General features: G+C 42.7%; 1 protein-coding gene across 1 annotated transcript in view; it reads right to left on the reverse strand.

Moving 5' to 3' along the window:
* Nucleotides 1-23,939, reverse strand: part of LOC149461714 (trifunctional purine biosynthetic protein adenosine-3-like) — a 37,990-nt gene that overhangs the window by 9,200 nt on the left and 4,851 nt on the right. Inside the window, exons 5-13 of the mRNA XM_089677976.1 lie at nt 21,892-22,057; nt 20,937-21,013; nt 19,110-19,228; nt 15,229-15,427; nt 13,278-13,529; nt 7,438-7,590; nt 5,582-5,785; nt 2,837-2,968; nt 356-486 (exon numbers count right to left, since the gene is read on the reverse strand). Of these exons, the coding sequence (XP_089534102.1) occupies nt 356-486; nt 2,837-2,968; nt 5,582-5,785; nt 7,438-7,590; nt 13,278-13,529; nt 15,229-15,427; nt 19,110-19,228; nt 20,937-21,013; nt 21,892-22,057 (1,433 nt within the window). The remainder of the gene's footprint in view (nt 1-355; nt 487-2,836; nt 2,969-5,581; nt 5,786-7,437; nt 7,591-13,277; nt 13,530-15,228; nt 15,428-19,109; nt 19,229-20,936; nt 21,014-21,891; nt 22,058-23,939) is intronic.

A 23,939-nucleotide genomic window follows, 5' to 3' on the forward strand; every position in this document is an offset into this window, starting at 1 on the left:
TATAAATGTTTTATATATTTTTTTGGAGTCTATTTATTTGATACATTGAGTTTACTTATACTTGAGTTTACTTTACTTATGTATTAATTCTAGTACCTCAGCGCTGCACAATTTTATATTTATATTTACTTTGAAGGTTTGTGGTTTCCTCTTAGTGTATAGTTGCTTTTTACCATCATAAGCGCTCGCTGATTTCTATACATTATCCTCTCTTAGGTGAGGATGGCAGACATAAAAACTATAGTAATTAAAAAGGTATTGTTAAAGGAAAAAAAAAATCCAACTGCTCATAAGGGAGGAGTCCGAGGAGAGGAAGTGGTTTTCATGAGTGAAGGTCAGCTTCAAATTCACCTACCCGTGTAGGAATCCCAGCAGCCACAGCTTTCCGGAGCTCTTCTATAGCGCTCTTATTGGAGATAACAAGGGCTAGCTTTGTATTGCTGGCAATCTGCCTTAGATTGTCAATCAAAATCTTCAGCTTCATACCTGAAAGAGTAAGGCAATTATGGAACTGATGGGGAAATTGTATATTTTATACATCCTTACTAATGTTGGCCTCACAAATGTTTAACCTCTTCAAGTCCGGACACTTTCACCCCCTTCCAGTCCAGGCCAATTTTCAGCTTTCAGTACTGTCGCGCTTTGAATGACAATTACGCTGTCATGCAACACTGCACCCATGTGAATTTTTTAGCATTTTTTTGAGACAGATAAAACTTTATTTTGGGGGTATTTATTCACCACTGGGATTTTTCTTTTTGTGCTATATAAATGAAAAAGTCCAAAACATTTTGAAAAAAAAGTGTTTTTCTAACATTTTACAAATTCTTCATAAATCGTGGCCAAAATGTATTCATCTATCTTTTTAGTAATAAAAAAATAACCCAAATTAGTTTATAACCAAAAATAATAATTTTTCAAAACTTTTTTTTTACATTGTTATTTTTATTATTTGTTTTTTGTTTTGTTTATTAACATATTGTCACCCTAGCAGTACAGTGCCACCATAGTGACACTGTACTACTTGTGGGGGGTGATGAAGATTTTTTTAACTTTTTTTACACTGATTGTTTTTACACCCATAAAGGCTGTAAAAGCAATTGTTTCTCCTTCTCTCTGGCTGCATTCCTGCAGCCATTGAGAAATACTGTACGAGCTGTGATTGGTCACAGCTTATCACATAGTACAAGGCTGTTGTGAATAGCCTTGTACCATGTGACCTCTGTCATCATTCACAGATTTCACACGTAGTAAGCAATGATGTCAGGAAGTGACATTTTGTTTACTACTGTTCATGTGATCACTGAATGGCCAATCACATGAATCGGGACCTCACATAGAGGTCCCGTGCACCGATCGCAGTACTGCGCACTTCCAGGGAGCGCACACGGGCAATGGATGCTGGGGGACGTTTAGAGACATCCACCCGCATCGGCAGCGCTACCATCTGGCTGCTTATCGACATGGGCCAGACGGGAAGAGGTTAAGAATGCCTCCAAGCCTTGGTTAAAGGGTTATAGGAGGAAAAGATCTGATTACCTTGAATAGCAAAGGAATGTGACTATTTGGACAAGGCAGACCACTGCTCTCCTTTTTGTTTGCATGGGGGGTGGGTTGTCGATTGCTTACACACAAGTCCAGTATATAACACACAGCCAGACTGGAAATATGTGTCTGGACCCAGAGCTTGCGTTAAGCATGCGTCTGTTCTGATCATCAGCCATGCCATATAATGGAGGGACCCAAGACGGAAACAACATCTTTAGTTAAGTATTCTTGTTATATTTTCCTTATCTTTATCTGTATCTGTCATTACTTGTAATAAATGTTTTCCTTATAAGTATTTGTGTGATCTCTCTTTGCACATATCAAATACAACCCCAAAACCCTAACAAAACAGGAACTGAAGAGCAAAACAGCTACATTTATCATCTTTGGTGTTGAGACAATTCAGGCCACCCCCAATCATGACCACACATTGACCCCCACCATTCATCTCATGGTAGCCACCCAAATCATAGAGGCAGAAGTACCTATCTCCTAGAAAACATACTGAGATGTGGAACTGTAGGGTTTCTTCTACACATCAAATGTGGCTATTCTCTCTTCTTTTTCTGTAAACAGTCTTTATTTCTCTATGAAACCACCTCTTCCTGCCCTTGCAACCAACTGGGTTTCTGCAACACTGGAACTGATGTCTGGAAGACCCAAAGGCACCCATGCTGGCCAAGTACAGCACAGTTACATTGTTGTAATGTTCTGCACTGACCCTGTAAGAATACCAATAGGAATCCCAAAACATTGCTTCAGTGATTAGTGCCGCCATCTTGATCTGCTTCTATGCAGTCCTTTAGTGAAGGCTTTACAGATCACATAGGTTGTTTTTTGTTTTTTTGTTTTTAAACTTGAAGTAAAGGTACTTTTTCTTTTTTAGAAGTTACGTTATTCTGTTTAGGTTTAGACTTATACTATACAGTACATATTAATACCAGTACATTTTAAGATGAGCTTTCCGGAAACCAGTCATCAGAATGATGTGGAGCCGGAGGTTTCTATTGTTGAGATTACCGGTACTTTGAAAATGCTAACTACTTGCCTTCCTCTACTTTCAGTACCTTCTGAGAGTTCCTTCACTTCATGTCTATTTAATGACTGTCAGACAGAAAAGGAAGTGAGGAAAAATCTCCCAAAAGAACAAAAAAAAAAAAAAAGGTGGTGAGAAGAAATATCTTTAACAGGGACACATCATTTATAAACTGACCAAGGTTCTAAACCTACTCCACTCAACCAAAATAAACTTTGCCGGAGAAGGAATTTGAACAGGAATCAATCATACCTGTGTTAGATATGAATACAGCTGCCTTTGAGATCTTAGCAGGTGTTTTCTTCAAAATGACAGTTCTTAGTAGCTGAAATGTGTTGATTTTCAAAGCTTCCAAAAGATGATTGATGCGGACACACAAGAAGTCTGGAAAATAAAACAGAAGGAATTGTTGGCATTTTAGATGACACATTTGACAAGTGATGATAAAATAAGAAGGATCTATAATACATTATGATCACAATAAAGATCAGCAAGTGGAACTGTGGAAACCATGTCACAAAATGTATCTAAATCAAAATGTATTATAGCTTTGAACAGAGAAAGGAATAGTGAATTTGTAGTTTTGTGGTGTTGGTTAATAAGGAGCTTCTTTTCTGATTGTTCTAATCCTAGAAGTCTCCCTGACAGAGACCGACTGACAACTCATGGGGCCCCTGTGTCCTTGTCCAAACTCAAAAAAGCCTATGAAAAAGGTACCAGGGGCATCTCATGGGGCCCCCTACTGTGCCCGGGTTTCCAAATGGTCAATACGCCCCTGCTCCCTGATCAGGTCTGTCTAACTTATGCCCCATTCAAACTTCTGCTTTGTGGCAAGGCACACTAACATGCAGTACCCCAATGCATGGCATTGTATGTATACAGTGAGTTGTGTTTTATAAAAAGGGATCATGTATTTTTTTTTTTAATCTGTTGTGATACGTTGGCTAATGAATGCATTAATGCAGAGCAACAGAACACTTGAGCGTAAATAGACCCTGAGACTCTCTGCAGTCTCTAATGGCCTAAACACCCAGAATTTCCAGAGTCTCATGGTACCCAAACACCATGTGACCTTCCATTGTGGTATGCACAGCAGTGTGGTCCGAACATTACTGTACTATGCTATAATGGATTGTAGTGCTATTCTAAGAGTTCATGTACACGGGGCATTGGGAAAACTCTTCTGAAGAATGGAAACTGACTGCTGGAAAACGTAGGTTAAAAAATGTCAGTTTAGCCGTGTTTGCATACCGCATTTAAGTGCGTTTGCGTTTAGAAGCGTTTTTAAACGATAACCTCAGCAGACCTTCCAAAATGCCCAGAATGGACTGAAAAATAGTAAATACTTAACTATTTTAGGCATTTTGAGAGAAATAGAGAAAGCAGAAGCAAAGAGAGCAGTATGAGTTGAGATGACCTGTCTTTTCTGGTTGTATTCACTATGGATCCCATCATGAGCATAATGCGGCACGTTCTGCCATTTTTTTCCTTAACGCAAAACCTGGAACTGACTGCGCTGTTTTACCGGGTCCATTTGAATACATGGGAAACGCTTTGCATGCATTTCCGATGATGAAAAAAGGCTCTGGACAGCATCTGGATATGGAACAGTTAAAAAACGCTTATAAACGCAGTTCACGGCAGGGGGTAAACGCAGTTCACTGCGTTTACAAGCGTTTGAAACGCTGGTAAAATCTACTCCGGAATGCAAGTTTGGTGCGTTCAAAAAAACGACTGCAAACTCAACTGACTGTAAACCACTGTAAATGACTATGTGTACATGGACACATAGGAAAACATTAGGGAGAGTTCAGGGGCTGCTGAAAAAAACGCTGAACAGCTCCTGAACGTCAGTTTATCAGCTGCAGTGTACATGAGCCCTTAATAAATGTCACCACAATACACTACACAATGGGGTTGATTTACTAAAACTGGAGATTGCACAGTTTGGTGCAGCTGTGCATGGTAGCCAATCAGCTTTTATCTTCAGCTTGTTCAATTAAAGTGTTACTAAACCCACAACAGTAAAATCAGTCTGTATATGCAGTAAAGCACACTTGCCATAGACACTGGGAAACCTAAGGGGTTAATCCTCCACATTGTGTAAAAAGACTGTTTGATCCTGTCTTCTCTGATCCTCTCCCTTTTGTACTTTCCCCAATCCATCTGCTGATAGTACAGAGCTCTAGGAGTCACTCTGCACATGCTCAGTTTAGTGTGTATGGCTAGAGTTTCTTTTTTTCTTTGGGAAGGTGCATGTGATCAGTACAGGGCCAATCAGCAGTGTCCAGACAGAGGGGCAGGGGGTCATGCAGCCTCATAGGACAGTCAGAGCAGAATGAAAACTCCTCCTAAAAGCTTTAACCACTGCCCAGCTGGACACTGATAGAAGTTACAACTGCTATATACTGCTAAATTAATTGCATTTCCATGTTCTGTGTACTGCGGGAGACTGGATATAGTGAATGCAGGGTCCTGGATATAGTAACACTTTAAGCTTTGACGAACAAAAACTGGAAGCTGATTGGTTTCCATGCAGAGCTGCACCAGATTATGAACTCTCCAGTTTTAGTAAATCAACTCCTATGCCTGCATAGTGCGCACCACTGGCAGAACAACCAAGGTCGAAAGGGTTGCACTTGCAACCGGGCCTTGGCATTACACCACTGTGGGGGAACTCCAGGACAGCAGGAAAGGGGCACACTGCCAGACCATAAGGCTCAGTTCACACTGCTGTGAACCCAAAGTCATGCGACTTACTTGCAATTTCCTTGGCACTTGTTTGTGTCTTTTGTCATTTAATATGGAATTCAAATTACATCAAAGTTTGCATTGCTGCTTTTTTATGTTAACTACTGTGTGCTAATGGTGATATTGTAGTATTATAGGACAATAAATGTATTTTACTGGCTGTTATAAACTGACCCTAGTGTCCACCATTGTTGGCACAGAGACATTTGTGTTTATCCAGAATGACTGTCTCTTTACTGAAATTACCTGAGGTATTCTGGATTAGACCTCCCACCAACCATGCCTCCTCTTCCTGCTGGATGTCCACTAGAATCTGCTGGGCCATGGTCCTCTGTGCAATGATCATGGCACCTAATCCACAGCTGAAGTTATCCACCAGTTCTTTCTCTGACAAACCTCCCTCCTTGTACAGCCAAGAATACACTTGAGGGATCTTCCAACACAGAGCATCTGAAATAGTATAGAAACTGCTGTTTAGACTGCCAACTTAGTAGGTGACAGGAGGGGCAGATGAGCTGGGCCAGCACAGTCAAAAAAAAAAAAAACTCAAAGAAGAGGAGAAGCCTAAGACATGTAAGGAGGGAGGGGACTGTACTATGGAATAGATTTATCCTGGAGCAGTGAAATTTTCTAGCAAGGTCAAAGGCACATTGCACATGAATAAAAAAAACAATGCAAAGGAAAAGCAAAGCAAGTAAGTATGTAAAATACTTTATTATTATGTTATTTTCCTTGTATTTTTGTAGTTGGAGACAGCATCTCTTTTAGTTATCTTAACTCATTGTTTTCATTCTCAGCCCTCTTGCACCTAAATAATCCACCATAGACTCGTATCATAGTATCTGCTTTGGAATCTCCTTGCAATCTTCCTTCATTCCTCTCAGCACAGGTACTGCCAATTTAAGTATCCTGATATTGTTGCCCTCACCAAAATGCACAGCAAGTAGCAACTTTATAGTTAGAATCAAATCCACATGCAATAGCTGAAGATGCTGGGCAGAGATGGAATTTTCTGCAGTTTGGGGTATTTAATCAGCAGAGTCCCCCTAAGATGTAACAAGGGTTTGAGTGGTCCCACATATCATCCACCATCCATCGTAGTTGAGTGGTCCCACCTATCATCCACCATCCATAGTAGTTGAGTGGTCCCACCTATCATCCACCATCCATAGTAGTTGAGTGGTCCCACCTATCATCCACCATCCATAGTAGTTGAATGGTCCCACCTATCATCCACCATCCATAGTAGTTGAATGGTCCCCCCTATCATCCACCATCCATAGTAGTTGAGTGGTCCCACCTATCATCCACCATCCATAGTAGTTGAGTGGTCCCACCTATCATCCACCATCCATAGTAGTTGAGTGGTCCCACCAATCATCCACCATCCATAGTAGTTGAGTGGTCCCCCCTATCATCCACCATCCATAGTAGTTGAGTGGTCCCCCCTATCATCCACCATCCATAGTAGTCGAGTGGTCCCACATATCATCCACCATCCATAGTAGTTGAGTGGTCCCACCTATCCACCATCCATAGTAGTTGAGTGGTCCCCCCTATCATCCACCATCCATAGTAGTTGAGTGGTCCCACCTATCATCCACCATCCATAGTAGTTGAGTGGTCCCCCCTATCATCCACCATCCATAGTAGTTGAGTGGTCCCCCCTATCATCCACCATCCATAGTAGTTGAGTGGTCCCACCTATCATCCAACAGCCATAGTAGTTGAGTCATTCCACCTATCATCCACCATCCATAGCAGTTGATTCGTTCCACCTATCATCCACCATCCATAGTAATTAAGTGGTTTCACCTATCATCCACCCTCTGCAGTAGTTGAATGGTTCCACTTGTCATCCACCATTCATTGTATTTGAGTCATTCGACCTATCATCTATCATCCATAGTAATCGCCTGGTTCTACCTAACATCCACCATTCACAGTAGTTGAGTGGTTCCACCTATCATCCATTCTCCACAATAGTTGAATGGTTCCACCTCTTATCCACCATCTGCTCATTAAACATCAGATTTGCATGAATTTTGCTTTAAAACACACAAGGCCCAGTTTATGCAATCTGGCATATAGGGACAGCTTACCTAAAACAATTCCTATGGACCTTGGTATGTATCGCAGGATGCTTCCTATTAGCCCTCCTTCAGTAATTGGAATGCAGGCTCTGATGTGGCCAGACTGGAGAGCTCGGAGTAGAGATGGGCTGTATACTGAAGTGGAGCTCATTACTATTTCACCTATACAAAGAAGTATAAGATCAGTAGTTCATAGTATCCTATGGCTCACCAACATCACCTGATTCTATTCTCCATACATAACAATATTGTTGAAAAGAATCATAAGGCTGCATCTGCTGCATGTAGACCAGCCATTCTCAACCAGGTTTCCATGGAACCCCCCGGAAGCTGCTAAGGGTTCCTTGAGCAGTGCGTGATAGACCTTCTATTTGATGGTACCTGTATAGTTCCAGGAGAAATAAAAATTATGTTAAAGGGTTTTTTTTGGGGGTAAAAAGGTTGAGAAAGGCTCATGCTGACTATAAGCCAATTTTAATTTGCCAATGCACCTAAAAGTGATATTTCATTTTCATTGTTTAAAATATTTAATTTATAGTTGGGTTCTGTGCCCTGAAGCAAAAAAAAAATCCCTTTTTTTGGATTGAGTAAAAACAAATGATTTATTTATATAGCGTTGTCATTTTACACTTTGCACATACTGTACATTCACATCAGTGCCTGCCCTCATGTAGTTTACAATCTAAGGTCATATGAATCTCACATAAATACATACATGGACCAATTTAGACAGGAGCCAAATAACCTACCAACATGTATTTTGAGTGTGGGAGGAGACCCACACAAGAACAGGGAGAACATGCAAACTCCATGCAGTTAGTGTCATGATTGAGATTTGACCCAATGACCCTAGTGCTGCAAGGCAGGAGTGCTAATCACTAAGCCACTGGATACCACTAGAACCAGTCAGGATTTAAATGCTGTCCTTATTTGCCTTCACTGCCCATTCTTTCTAAAACACAGTGAATGGTAAAGAAGTTGGAGGAAATCTCCCCAGCTGGAACACACTTCAAATGAACAGGAAGTGAGATGGAATCTTACATGAAAGTGTTACTGTTACTAAGCCCACAACAGTAAAATCAGTCTATATATGCAGTAAAGCATGCTTGTTACACTCACTGTGGAACCTAAAGGGCTAATCTTCATTGTGTAAAAAGGATGTTTGATCCTGTCTTCTCTGATCCTCCCCTTCTTCCACAGTCTCTAATCCATCTGCTGATAGAACAGAGCCTTGGGGACAAGCTGCGCATGCTCAGTTTGGTGTGTATTGCTAGAGTTTTTCTTTTTCTTTGGAGAGTGCATATGATTAGCACAGGGCCAATCAGCACTGTCCAGATAGAAAGTCAGGGGTCCTGCAACCTCATTGGACATTAAGGGGAGACTGAAAACTCCTCCTAACAAGCTTTAACCAGTGCTCTGCTGGACACTGATAGAAGTCACAAGACTGCTTTATCTGCTGATGAGAACAGGTATTTAGAAGTTTATATTTACTAAAATATTTTAATTTCCATGTTCTGTGTACTGTTAAAGACCGGATATAGTGAATGCAGGGCCATGAGTTTAGTAACAAAACAAGTTTTCTTGGCCAACCAGTGCATCTACGGTCCTCAACATTGGCCATTTCTTTATGCTTCTTCAATAGAGCTTGAAGAGCACATCTTGAAACACCAGTCTGCTTTGAAATCTTTGCCTGGGAGAGACCTTGCTTGATGTTGTGTCTTTTTGCTGTGCTCAGTCTTGCCATGGTGTATGACCTGTGACATGAAAGTGTCTTCCAGGATCTAACCTTAGTAGCAGAGTTTGGCTGTTCCTCACCCAGTTTTTTTGCCTGCTACACAGCGGTTTCTGTTTCAGTTAATGACTGTGGGCACAAATCATTAAGCAGTATCCTACTGCATCCGAGTATGCGGTAGGATACCGTACAGCATTTTTAAAAAAAAGACGTTTGAATTCACGAAAAAAACGCTACTAAAATACTGCATGAGTTGTTTTATCAAGTCATGCAGTATTTTAGTTGTGAAAACCATGTGTTGTTGTTTCAGCTGTCAGCAGGGTTCCCCACTGACAGCTGAATGTAAAGGAAACAATTGCAGGCAATTATAAAAAATTATTTTAAAGACGGCATGGGGTCCCCCCTTCCATCCATACCAAGCCCTTCAGGTCTGGTATGGATTTTGATGGGAACCTCCATGCAAAAATTTTAAAGAAAAACGGCGTGGGGGGGTCCCCCCTAAAATCCATGCCAGACCCTTATCCGAGCATGAAGCCCGGTAGATCAGGAGAGGGGGGGACGAGCAAGCGCCCCCCGATCAATACCAGGCTAGATGCCCTCAACATGGGGGGGGTGCTTTGCGGCAGCGCCCCCCCCAAAGTACCCCGTCCCCATGTTGATGGGGACAAGGGCCTCTTCCCCACAACCCTGGCCTGTGGTTGTTGGTGTCTGTAGATGGTGGGCTTATCGGAATCCTGTCTGCCCCCCCCCCCATGTTACCACTACCCATTCACCGAAAAAAAAACTGTAGTGTGAAAAAAACAGGAGACAGGCTTTGACAAGTTCTTCATTAAAAGAATGTCCCCCAAAGTAGATCCAACGTCAATCATGATGCCCAACGCCAACCCGAAAAAAGAAAAAAAAAAGGCTCCGCTCCCGCTAATGGATCCCACTGTCTTACTGCTCTGCTGGCTTGACAGTTCTTAAATATGTAAGGGGTGGGGCCACCCAGTGACATCATCCTTGTGACCCCAGCCCATTATCGACCGGTGCATGCTGGGTCAATGAGTTTTATTTCTTTTATTTTCCTTATCTTAATAAAGGACTTGTCAAAGCCCGTCTCCTGTCTTTTTTCACACTGCGGGTTTTTTTTTGTGAATGGGTAGTGGTACAATGTACCGCATACTCATTCACATGGGGGGGGCTGAGATCTGGGGGCTCCCGTCCAGATTCCGATAAGCCCCCCGCCCACAGACCCCCACAACCACAGCCCAGGGACAAGGTGCTTTGGGGGGAGAGGGAGCCCCCTGCCGCAAAGCACTCCCCCATGTTGATGGCATGTGGCCTGGTATGGTTTCTTGCTCGTCCCCCCTCACCTCACCTGCCGGGCTGCATGCTCGGATAAGGGCCTGGTATGGATTTGGGGGGGGGGGGGGAACGCCACGCCATTTTTATTTAAATTTTGATGTTCCCCTCAAAATCAAAACCATGGTATGGATGGAGGGGGGAGGGAACCCCACGTTGGTTTTTAAATTATTTTTGAATTGCCAGCAATTCTTTCTTTTCCATTCAGCTGTCAGTGGGGAACCCTGCTGACAGTTGATGACTCATAGGTTGTTAGGGACTTGGCGGCCACCCATTCCTTAACAACCCATGACAGTACTGACAGATACAGTACATACCGCATGCCTGGACCACTACTTAATTACCGCATGCATTTAATTATTTATTTCCTTTTGCGAATTGACATTAAGGTCTTTTTATGCGTATTTACTGAGCGTTTTTGCTATTTTCGGTAAATACCGCATACTAGCAATAGTGAATTGACACTTTCAGTATCGCATGTGATATGTGGTCATGTGGCTGACTTAACTCATGCGATAAGCTTTAATGAATTGTGCCCTGTGTTTCAACCTACATATGAAATTGATGATCATTAGCTCCTGCTTGGTATAATTGGCTAATCATACACCTGACTATAATCCTACAAAATCCCTGACTTTGTGCAAGTGTCCAAACTGTGCAAGTGTAAGAACTGATGCTGGTTAGAAGCCAAAGGGTAGTCACACCAAATATAGATTAGATTTCGATTTTTACTCACTTTGCATTCTGTAAATTGATACAAATATACAATTAAAAAAAATATTTTTGAAAGTATTCTTAAGCCGGCCATAGATGGTTTGAATCTCGACCGGTTCAGCAAGGACTGGCCAAGATTCGAATCATGTATGGGCAGGATGATTATACCTAAGTTGATTGATCGATCAACTTAGGTACACCTAGACTGTCAAATTTTTCATGCAATTAATGCCAGCGGCTATAGCCGCTAACATTAATTATTATGTTCTCCCGGGAGGGACGGCTCCCCCCCCATGGGGAGAAAACAAGAGAACCATGGGAGAAATTCCACCATCAACACTAACTGATGGGGGAATCGAGCTGTTTCCTTTCCTGCAACCCATGGTTACAGGAAAGAAAATTCAGCGTCTATGGCTGGCTTTATTTACAGCATTTCTTCACACCTGCCTAAAAATTTTGCACAGTACTGTAGATATATTTTAAAGTAGACAGTATTAATGCTATTCCAGTACACATATGTATTTTCCATAGATCAATACATCACATATCCTCGTGTATATAATTCCTCATCATCGACCTTAGTTTGCCTACGGCTATACGACATTATGATATACTGTATACTATGTCAACCCTTATCAGCTTGGTTGATGAATAGAGTTTGACATAGTACTGTATATATCAGCCTTTCTCAACCAGGGTGCCCAGGCACTCTGAGGTGCCTTGAAGTTTCTTCAGGGGTGCCTTGGCAAAATTTCTAAAAACTGACCAAAACTTGTTTACAAGCCAACGGATGGAACACGCCTGCCTTTTAGTAACACAAAGTCACAGGCTTTCATTGTGATCCATTACGACCTTCTAGCCGCCGGCATCCTGACAACCAATTACATCATCAGTTGATAAGGAGGATGTCAGCTGCCTGCACAGCATCCTAGCTTGACCCTCCCCCGCCCCTCTCCATCAGTGCTGGGGTCACATTAGCTCAGTGATGGAGAAAAACTGAGGGAGAAGAGAAACACTGGAATACTAGTCAGTACCAGTGTGCAAAAGTGTTTTGCTTGGGAAGAATAAATCACCTCTAATGTTGGGTGTCCTACATGAGTTGAGGTTGCTGCGTGATATAAAACTATTAGATTAGTTTTTCATAATTTAGAATGGGGTGCCCTTTTAAAATTATGGACAGTCTTGAGGCACCCCATTTTAGAATGGGGTGCCTCAAGACTGTCCATAATTTTAAAGGGTGCCTCGGGACTGTCCATAATTTCAAAGGGTGCTTTGACTGAAAAAAGGTTGAGAAACACTGGTATATATCATAATATTGTGTATCAGCTAAGGTTGATACAAGAGGATATGTGATCTATAGATCTATAAAAAGTACATATATGTACTGGAACAAGGTTACTATTGAATATTTTAATATTTTTTTATTTTTATGTTTAGGATGCCATAAAGATAAATTTATTTTTAATAGTTTATTTACTTTACTAGTATGTATAGTACCTAAATAATACCCCAAATGATCTTTGGTGGCTGTTGCTTGGTTTCTTGCATTATATGGTATTATCTACAAATATTGAAACCAAACTTCTGATTCTAACCTCTATATCACTTTAAACAATCTAAACAGAGTTGACCCCAAGACAGAACCCTGGGGCACACCATCCACCATCCTAGTCCACTTAGTGACTACCACTGTTTTCTGCCCCTGTTCCTGAAGCCAGCTTTCTATTCACGTACATACGGTTATCTCCACATCTATAGACCTTAGACTGTAAATTAAGCATTTGAGGCCACAGTGTAAAATCCTTTTGCAATTCCTTTTGTGGGGTAGACCATGCCTTAGGTCCACCACTCATAGTGACTGCTCAGGAACTAGCATCAGAGTCAGCAATGATGGCTTTTCTAGGCAACAGCAGACCTGAGAGGTAACTTTTCAAAACCTAAATATTTCATAGTGAAGGGGGCCAAGACTGATAAATATGGGCATTTTGGGGACATTGTATAGTTTGGCATATAGGTTTACATAGTGCTTAATGAAGACAAGATCATCCAAGTTTAGTACCCCAAGTAGCAGCTCCATTGCTCATTGGTACTGCAGAGGTGTATTGTAAGGAATGTTTCTCCAGTATCTTCCTGAGAAGGTCCAGGTTGCTGCAGTGTAGACCCGGAGAGCGGACCCCTATCACCATATCACCGTCTCTCATCTGCTCTGGCTGCGGTAGTTGGTACTCCCTCTCTACCACACCCACTGCACATCCAGACAGGCTGTAGCATCCATCATGGTGGCTCACTGACTGCTGCACTTTTACTCTTTCTGGAAAAAAAAACCAATCATGTGAATTTATTGATGTAACCAAGATGATGGGACAGATTTTAACGATAAATAAAGACAAAAATCATTTTTTCTAGTGTTGGATAGAGTGTGGAAAAAGTTGGAACCTCTGTCAGTTTTTATTGCTGTCTCTGTCCCATCAGGAAGATTAATCCTCTCTATTTGACCTGGTAAGCATTATCAATGGGAATGAGTGTAAAATGTTGAGTTGCCACCAGAACAGGAAGAGGTGATAAATCATTCAATGGGGACATTTTCCTCACTTTGAAGAGATTTGCTCTCACTTCCTGTTGTGTCTGTAGGACAGGAAGTAAAGGGAAATTCCTTAAAGCTGAACTCTGGGCACAAACATTTTCCCTTGCAATGGAGCTGTTCCGGCACTGCAAAAGTTAATCATTCATTTTTGCCTAGGGACCAAATAAAGAGAGATATACAGTACATACCTGATCCTCTGATCCAACCTGTACAAGACCAATCCCTGCAGCTCCTGCACCCCCGCATATTAGCGTTCTTGAGCAGTGGACTGTTCCTGACGTCATCAAGCCCACAGTAGGCTCCATAGACCTGCTCTGGTTGGGAGGCTGCTAGGAATAGTCCACCGCTGGATCACGGGGAGCGCTGTTTACAGTGGAGCAGAAGATCAGGTGAGTATATGCTTGACAAACGTATAGACAAAACAAGCATTTAACCCTTGAAGTGCAGGCAAAGCCCCAATGCTAGGGAAAACTTTTGTTTGACTGGAGTTTGGCTTTAAAGAGGACACAGATGGCAACAAAAACCCCAAACTAACAGGGTTTTTAACCATTCTGAACTCTATCCAAAAGTGGGAAAATTGCTTTTAAAGTGTAACTCCACTTTTGTTGAGAAAAAAAGCAATCCCTTCTGGGTGTTCTATGTACATTGCAAGGATTATAACAAACTGTTGAAGACTCCTACCTTTTGTTATTCTGAAAAATAGCTGTTTGGTTGTCTGTGTCCATGTACAAAATGAATGTGCATGGGAGGGATTTTATTTTTCTAAATCAGCCACTTCAAATGAGGAAAGTGGCAGGGTCTGCATTCCTTTCAACACGATTTCCCTTTGGGAACATCTCACCAAAACTGACATTTTTACTTCAGGGGATGCCCAAAATCGGACTTGTATCTTAGTACAGACTTCTGGAAAAATCATTGAGCCAATCACACAAGCAGGAAATGACATTTCTGGGGGAAGGTGTTCTGTGCACCGTCTGTGCACCATCTGTGTACAGAAAACCTCCAGGTTGCCATATTGCATTGCATTTTACAGAAAATTACAGTTCTGCAGATTGAAGTAAAAAGGTAATTTTTCATAACCTTCAATTGCAATTTGACTTGTGCTGCAAGTGTACATGCTCTAAAATATTTTTATTTTTATTTCCAATTTATTTCCCATGAAAGTGGAGTTACCCTTTAAGCTGGCCATACACTACACTATGCTCAGTGGGTGGCCCTCCCGGTTGGCTGGAAATGTTGGCTGAACAGTGGCTGCAACTAATCAGATGCAGCCACTGCTTGATTATTTTGGCAGCCGGAAGAGCCAGCAGTCAAAATACAATAGTCGCAGCGGGAGATTCATTCATGCGCACTAAATAGCAGGTATATATCAGTGTAAAGCCAGCTTTACATACACTTTAATATAAAATCTTAAGCAAAGGTTTACCTAACATAGAGCTCCCAGTTGTTTTGCACGCTTCAGCCAGTCCTTCCAGTACAGATTCTGCAACCTCTGAATGTAACTTGCCATACGCAAAATAAGGCATAAAAAACAGTGTCTGCGCTCCTCGGGACAACAGGTCGTTCATGCACACTGTCACCAAGTACTGAGCTGCCAATCTGTGCAGAGTACAGGCCTGAGCTACCTGGATCCAAAGCAGAAACAAGAAACATTGGAGTGTAATTGGTCCATGATTAACGTCTGTTAGTCCAGTTCACACCTAAGCGTTTTCCGCTGCATTTTGCAGAAATGCACTACAGTCCATTTAACATGATTTCCTATGAGACGGGTTCACATCCCCATGTGTTCACCCAGTGTGTTTTTTGGAAAGGGTCAGGGATTTTTTTAAATGCAAAACGTTGCGTTTTTGGTTCTATAGATTTTGATGCATTTTGCATTTTATTCTGCCCAGCATCAAGTTGAAAAACCCCCCAAAAACCCCCCTGAAAAATGCATCATTACCGCATGCGCAAAAATGCCAAAAGCTCTACAGAAATAGATCAAACGCAATCTGCATAGATGTGAACCTAGCCTTACAGTACAATTTTCACAGACAGTCTCAATATATTTTGATTTAATTTCAGTTTGACAAAAAGAGGATTTTTCAAGGTAGTTCTATCAGGAACCAGGGGCGGACTGACAAATCATGGGGCCCCCGGGCAATAGGAGATCATGGGGCCCCTGTGTCCTTGCCCAAACTCAAAAAAGCCTATGAAAAAGGTACCAGGGGCATCTCATGGGGCCCCCTACTGACCCTGGGCCCTCAGGCAGTGCCCAAGTTTCCAAATGGTCAGTCCGCCCCTGTCAGGAACACATGTTTTTCATCGAGCGGGTGGTAATAGCTTTGATGGGCAGTAAGGAATTGGCTAGTAGTTCACTGAGGTCTGTCTTCTGCCACAGGCTAGTTTCCATCAAAGTCTCATTCACCCTAGGTCCATATCTGTGCGGGTGGTGCCGCTGCAGATCCGCACTAAAATCCCTGCAGCCGCACCACCCGCACAGAGAAATGCGGGCCCGGCGGGCGGGTGCCATTAGTTCTAATGGCACACTGCCCACAGTGGAAAATGCAACCGTACTGGGAACTGAGATTCCCGTACGGCAGCATTTTACAAAGAAGTGCAGGGACTTCTTCCCTGCGTGTCACGGACACGGAGTCCATTCAAATGAATGGGCTCTGTGCCCGTACAAAACGCGGCCCGCACGGCCGCATATATGTGAACCGGGGGTAAGAATTAGGAGACTGCAGGTGGCAGAGCAGTGTAAAATTGGCCAGCAGCAGGACATTTTTTAAAGAAGGGGACAAACGAAATGTGACAAAACGCACAGACAAATATTTTACTACAAGAGTTAAGCTCCATTCACACCTATGTGGCTTGCTTTTTGTTCCTTTTGCAGTGCTTTTTTGCAGGTCATTTTGTGTGTTTTTACACGCATGTGACGCTTTTTTAATGAGTTTTTTTATACGTTTTACTGTGTTTTGTTCAGCTCTTTTTTTTTTTTCAAGTGCAATTTTTTTGGTGGGCAGAATAAATATGCAAAACACGACAAAAACGTACTACCATGCATTTTAGCAGATTCTCCATTGAACTCTATTGCAGCAAAAATGCTGTGTTTTGCTTTTAAAAAAAGTCCCTGACCCTTTCCAAAAACGCAGCGGCTCAAAGAAGCATAGATGTGAACATGTTCCATAGGAAACCATATTAAATGGACTGAAGTACGTTTCTGCAAAAAGTATTAAAAAACACATTGGTGTGAACGGAGCCTTAGGATACCACAGAGCATCCAGCAGTGTAAAATGAACCAGCAGCAGGACAGTTTTAATCACTGACAATAGGTCTAACCAGAGCATGCCTAACTTTAATTTTTCCTGTGGGAGTTCGGGGGAGGCTTACTGTGAATTTGAATAATATAATAGGATTTATGTGAACACTGTTCTTGAACCCCTTTTTCTTCTTTCAAACAATGCAGTGGTGTGAGGCAAATAAAAGGCATCTCCAAGAACAGATGGTCAACAACGATTGAATTTGCCTCCTGATTGGCCCCTTTTTGCTGCTTCACTATTCCCCTCTCTAAATTCTGCTGTACAGTGACTATAAGAGGCTGATAGCAGGTTAAAGCGGAGTTCCACCCAAAAGGAGAAGTTCCGCTTTAAAGATTGGTCCCCCGCTCCCCATTAAAGATTGGCAGCTTTGGGGAATGGGGGGGAACAACAGGTACCCGAATTTGACAGGTACCCACTTCTGCTGCGATCGCCTAGGCAATCGGAAACGGAAGTTGTCCTCCTACCCTCCCTCCCCGAAGTCTTGTGGGACATGTGACAGGTCCCAAAAGACAACGGGGCCATTCAGGAAGCGCAGTGCTACTCGTGCATGCGTAGTGGGCACCCGGCTGTCACAGCTGGGTGCCCACACTGAAGATGCCGGCGCCTGGAATACAGGACAGCTGGTGAAACGGGCTGTGGCGGGGGCAACGTGAGATCGCGGGACAGGTGAGTGGATGTTTTTTAAGTCAGCAGCTTCAGTTTTTGTAGCTGCTAACTTTTATTTTTTTACAGAGTGAGTGGAACTCCGCTTTAAATTTAAAAATACATTTAACCCTGGTTCACACTAATGTGGTGCGGAATTCGCAGGGTTTTCACCCCGTTCATGCGAACCGCTGCACGTGTATATGATAAGTTAACAACACCTCAAAAACACGGTGTGATGTGCAGAATCGGATCACATAGGTGTGAATACCCATGCAATCCGCTTCTAGTGCAGACCAAAAAAAGGGTCTTGCACGTTTTTGGTGTGGGTGCGGTGTGAATAGAGCCATACAAAATGTATGGCTCCAATCGCAACATACACAATTCGCATGTGATTTGCACAGGAATACAGTGTGGTTCCTGTCAAATCACATGCAATATACTGCACCGCACATATGTGAACCCAGGCTTAAGGATGTGTTCATGATTACAGTCCTGCATTCAGCAGGGTGTGAATCACTGGGTTCACTTCAGTGGAGGTTCAAGCGGCACTCTATGTTTGTTCGCTCTGAGTTTTCCCAAGCCCACATATGGCACACCTTTTATTAGTGATAATTTTTTTTCCAATGCATAGGTCCAAAAAATAATTTTTTGGCCATAGTTCAGCTTTAAGGAGTAGCTTTGCATCTGCAGCAGACAGTGTGCTTCCTCCAATAGTGCATTCCAACATTAGTTTTTACTTTTATAATATTATTATTATTATACAGGATTTATATAGCACCAACAGTTTGCTCAGCGCTTTACAATATAAAGGGAGACAATACAGCAACAATACAGTTCAATACAAGAGGGTTAGGAGGGGCTGATCCTAGGAGCTTACAATCTAAGAGGGAGGGGCTGGTGGTACAAAAGGCAATAACTGTGGGGGATGAACTGATAGGAGGAATAGAAGATTTGGTTATTAGCTGAGGGCAGGATAGGCTTCCCTGTAGAGATAGGTTTGCAGAGATCGCCTAAAAGTGGGCAGAGTAGGCGTTAGTCTAATAGATTGGAGTAGAGAGTTCCAGAGGCTCTGGAGAAGTCCTGGAGAAGAGCATGGGAGGAGGAGACAAGGGAGATAGAGAGCAGGAGGTTGTGGGAGGAGAGGATGGTTTGGGTGATATTTGGAGACAAGATTGGTGATGTAATTTGGGGTAGAGTTATAAATGGCTTCATATGTTATTGTTAATGTTTTGAATTTTAATAAAATGGGGCTTGTGCAAATGGGCGTCATTAATAAAGTAACATGGCTAAATGCAAAACTCTCTACCTTAACAGCACAAGATCACTGACCCTCCCCATACTGGTCAGTCTAACAACTCACCTTTATTTTATTCCCAATGCTGTTGGTGGTACATAGGAACACTGGATCCCTATACTGAGCTGCGTTCACCTCAAAGGAACAAACAGTCTTCCCGGGAGGCTGACGGATGTTCATCAGTGCTAAAGGTGAAAATTGAAACAAAGAATTAAGCATATAAGCCAGGGATGGCAGCCATATACCCTCTCCAAGTAATAGGTGGACCTGTTTAGGCTGGTCCCTATGGAGTGCGGTCCTCCTGGCTTCAGCCTAGGTACACCATGGCATACCTTGCCCCCTATCAAGAGTATTGCACCTTGCAGAGTTTAGGGTTCGAGGCCCTTCTGAGGTTTGGCCATTTCTGTACCCTCTGTCAGGTCTGTGGATAAGGGGGTGCCACCAGTCCTCCTGTACGGGACCCAGGACAGCAAGAGGGCCCAGGCAGCTGGGTAAATTGGATGTGAGCAGGGAGGGTGATCGGCCCTGCGGGGGGGAGGGCAGTTACTGGTACCGATCCCTACATCCTGTGCCCCCACAGTGCTGCCGGATTCCCTCCTCTCCTTTCCAACGGCAGCTGCAAGAACACAATGGGATCCTTCAGGATGGAGAGTGGGGGAAGGTCACAGTTACCAGTCCCTTCCTTTCCTGAATGAGCACAATGAGTGAACGGTACCGATCACTCACTGTGTTCATTCTTAACTGAAGCATAGTAAGCTGTGTTTTATTGAGGGGGGGGGGGGGGGGGCTGTCAGGTTGGCTGTATGGGGCCCTGTGGTTTCTAACAGCAGACCTGCCCTCTGTGCACTATTTTGTGTGATGTGATTTCATGGTTTTTGTTCAAACGCACTGCGGCGCTCCAAAACACAAAAATTAAAAAGACCATTTACCCTTTAAATGTTTGCTGGATATAACATGAGGCTTAACATTTACTATAGACATAAAACTTTCCTTCCAGATTTAATCCCATAATTTAATTTCTGCACAGAATTTATGAAACAGAGGCGATTTCTGCTATGACACCTTTTAAATATCGGTGCTATATTTTATTGCAAATTAAGTAGAAGTGAATCCTGCTGGGGTTGATTTCTGAACCTTTTAATGTATATGTAAACCCTAATAATATACTTTGGTCTACTAAATATACCATTGAAATAGTTTTCTTGTATCTGTGCTGTCTGCGTAGTCTGTATTGTTATCTCAAGTGGTGTTATCAGGATGTGGGTTAGGACTACAGAACACCTCCACCCTATGCTATAGAGAAGAGGAGGGGGAAGTGTTCTCTAGTCATGTTCTAGGGTGACAGTGCTGCTCCTCCATAAGTACAGTACAGTAAGTGAGTGCTGTCACCCCAGGACAAGAAGTGTATGGCCTCATTCACAAGAGAGTATCTATCCATACACCTGTGCCAACGGCCATCTTTACCCACACAAGAGGCACAGATGCAGGCAGCTTGTTCAACTCAATGACAGGCGGCCGGCTGCACAGATCCCCCAGAAGCGCATCCCACATCCGTGTAGGTACAACGCACGGATCAGAAAACAGACAGACTGGTCACCTGATTAGAATCAAACAAAATCAAAGCATGAAAATGAAGAGTACAGAAAGAAAACTAATGCAGCCACACATCTGCAGATTGGTAAACTAACATTTATTTAGATTTTTTTGTATTCTCCCTCTATTCATGTTGGTTTTCTCTATGTTTCGGCATAAACCTACTCCTACAGGAGCCCAGAAATTACAGCAGATTTACTGGGACACAGACTGATGAAAGATATGACTAGGAACAATTTGTATTTCCATTGTATTTCAAGTGAGAGATGTTCCAATTATTAACAGAGCCCAAGGCAATACCTTTAGATCCAATCTCTGTATGGTCAGAAGCAGAATCGGCAGTTATTTGGGTCTCATTTGTAATGTGAGAATTGGACCTGTAGTGTGAAACAGTAAAACCAGTTAAATCAAAATCTTTGCCTTTTCTTACTAATCCTGATTATAGCATGTTAATGTTTTATGGTATACTGTATATTCTGAAAACATTTACATAAACAAATGACTTTCTGTATGACTATACGATGGGCGTTCAAGTCAAACAAGTAAAATTTTATATTCATATAATAAAGGAACAAATTTCAAAAATTGGAAACTGCATTTATTTTTCCACATACTCCCCTGCTACATTTATACACTCTTCTTAGCATTTAACTAATGCCTGGAAATCTTCAGCATAGAATGATTGGTCAGAATGCCTGAACCATCCTAAGACAGCCAGCTTCACTTTGTGAATGATAGTGTTCACCGTTCCCACAGAAAGATTTGTCTCTTGTGCAATTTCATGACAAGGTTATGTGCTGATTCTCCAGGATGAGGCGTTCCATGTGCTGAATGTTCACAGGAATGACTACTGTGGGCTGGGAATCACCATGGCGGGAATCATCACTGATGGACATATGGCCATCTTTGAAACGTTTACACCATTTGAATGTCTTACTGCAGCTGGGTGTCTCTTCACCATATTGTGCTTGACATTTTTTGTAAATATCTGCCGGTTTTACGCCTTTGTTCACAAAAAACTTCATCACCACATGCTGCTCCATGCAAACACTTACACTGTTGTCTGCCATCTTGATTAATGGTCTCTGGACTGGCCCTTGACATGTGCGCCGCCTATCAGTAATAGGACACACTTGCCACTTACTACTGCGTGTAGTACCGCCATGCTAGCAACCATTTTTATCAATTTAAAATGAAAAGTCCCAGTTTGACTTGAATGCCCCTTCTACTATTGTGAAGACATACATACACACACCTTTCTGTATGCTGATGGACTATATCTGCAAATCCACCATCTTTTCTGTAGATGGCCCCTGGAAATGCCACAAAGGATCCCATAGAAGGACTGACTGCTTCTCCAGTGGGCTCACACTTTCCCATCTTTGTCATGGCAAGAAGCTCCTCTGGATCTCGAGCTCTTGCTATGGAATTAATTTCACCAAAAAAGAAGACCATTATGTCACATGACAATATTATGTGTTATATTGATGAAGCCTACCATAAAGAAACTGTGTAAATATGGTAAGTTTGGAAGCCTCGTCTACTTCTCTCTGGAGTCCAACAGTGGGAAATGTGTAGTCCGTTCTAATTTATAAGGGTTCATTATGGCCAAGCAAGCATAGGGGTTGTTATGTGCTCAGGATGCAGGATGCACTCTCTTCAACTGTGTATCACATGAACCAGGGTGGACTGACCGTTTGGAAACTCGGGCACTGCCCAAGGGCCCGGGGTCAGTAGGGGGCCCCATGAGATACCCCTGGTACCTTTTTCATAGGCTTTTTTGAGTTTGGGCAAGGAAAGAGGGGCCCCATGATCCCCTATTGCCCGGGGGCCCCATGAGTTGTCAGTCCGCCCCTGACATGAACCCTATTTATAGAGTTAGAGATCGAAACCCAGGAAGGATACCTGACAGTGCAACAGCATGGGACTGGGCACAATGATAGCAGTACATGACAAGTAGTGATGTCAGTAATGTTGATGTTGGCAGTAATGGTGAAGCTGGGTGTATGAAGTAGTGAGTAGGTGGTTCGATCTGAAGCAAAATGGGACACTTATTTTGATTAGCGTGGGATGGCTTAAAAGCTTTATCGGGATTATATTGCTGTCTTTGTCCCTGTTTGGGTGATTTCCTTATACTTTCCATTTTCTGGCAGTGGTCACCAAGACAGGAACTGAAAAAAAATCTCCACTGGGAATACAGAATAATACAATAAGAAGGCCAGATAGAGATTTTACCCTTTCTTATTATAATCAAAACTAAAAAGTCTTAATTTAAAGGGCAGTCAGCCTTGCTAGGTGCTGGTGGTTGAATTAACAGATTCTTATATTTCTAGGAGACTCAAGAGGTGATTTCTCAAAAACTGAGTTCCCACTTCCAACCCTTGCCTTGTTCATTATAAGGATATGTCACTCCTGCCACTGGATTCAACATTGATATTACATTATGGAAAATTCTGATTTTGAAATATCCAGAGAAGGGGACAGATTGAGAAATTTCAGTGGGGGGCTGTTGGAACCCACCAGCAACGAAAGACTAGATGAACCAAGCATATATGAGTTGCTGTTGAAGAAGGCCTTTTACAGAACATATGTGAGTGTGTATAATGTGACGGTATGGTTCCCTGTCATGGTGTATGTTGCCCAGGTTTCTCAACTAGGCAAGTTGAGGGTCTCCACAATGCTTGTCTAAGTTGGAGGAAACTGTGTTTTCAGTTTCCTCGGTCCTTGGTAAAACTCTGTTTGGGATCTGGAGCCTGGAGATTTCGCAGTTATCTGGATGGGAGGAAATCTCCAGTTCTGGGACCAGGGTTTAGGAATAGCCAGGACACTGATTGTGCAGGTAAGATCTGGGCTTTTTGTAGAGACAGGACCAGGGATCCAGGCTCCACCCTCCAGAGGAGTCCATGTAGGTGCAAGGGAGCAGCCACATGCATGCATGGTGGCACAGTGTAGTCTGACAGAGCAGACAGAGGATCCAAGTCTGTGGGCTGAAGAAGCAGGAACGCTGTGAAAGTGTACCAACCAAGGTACAGCATTTGTACGTGAATGGTTATGAGGACCGAGGCATAAAGCCTGAGCAGTGGTGCTGCTAAAGAGAGCCAGGAGGCTGGATCTTTGTTTTGCTTTGATGGTGGATACCCCTGCATGAGAAACATACATTGTATGGACTTTTTTTGTTTTCTTTTGTAAAAGTGGGCCAACAAACCTTTAAACAATAATTTCTGGCATGGACTCTAGTCACTGGTAAGTGCTACCTTGAGCTAAACAACCCCCAGATATCACAATAAGTATTGTAAACTGACT

This window comes from Staurois parvus, unplaced genomic scaffold, assembly GCF_062004578.1.
Source record: "Staurois parvus isolate SC_StPar_1 unplaced genomic scaffold, SC_StPar_1.0 ptg000195l, whole genome shotgun sequence".
Classification (NCBI taxonomy): domain Eukaryota; kingdom Metazoa; phylum Chordata; class Amphibia; order Anura; family Ranidae; genus Staurois; species Staurois parvus.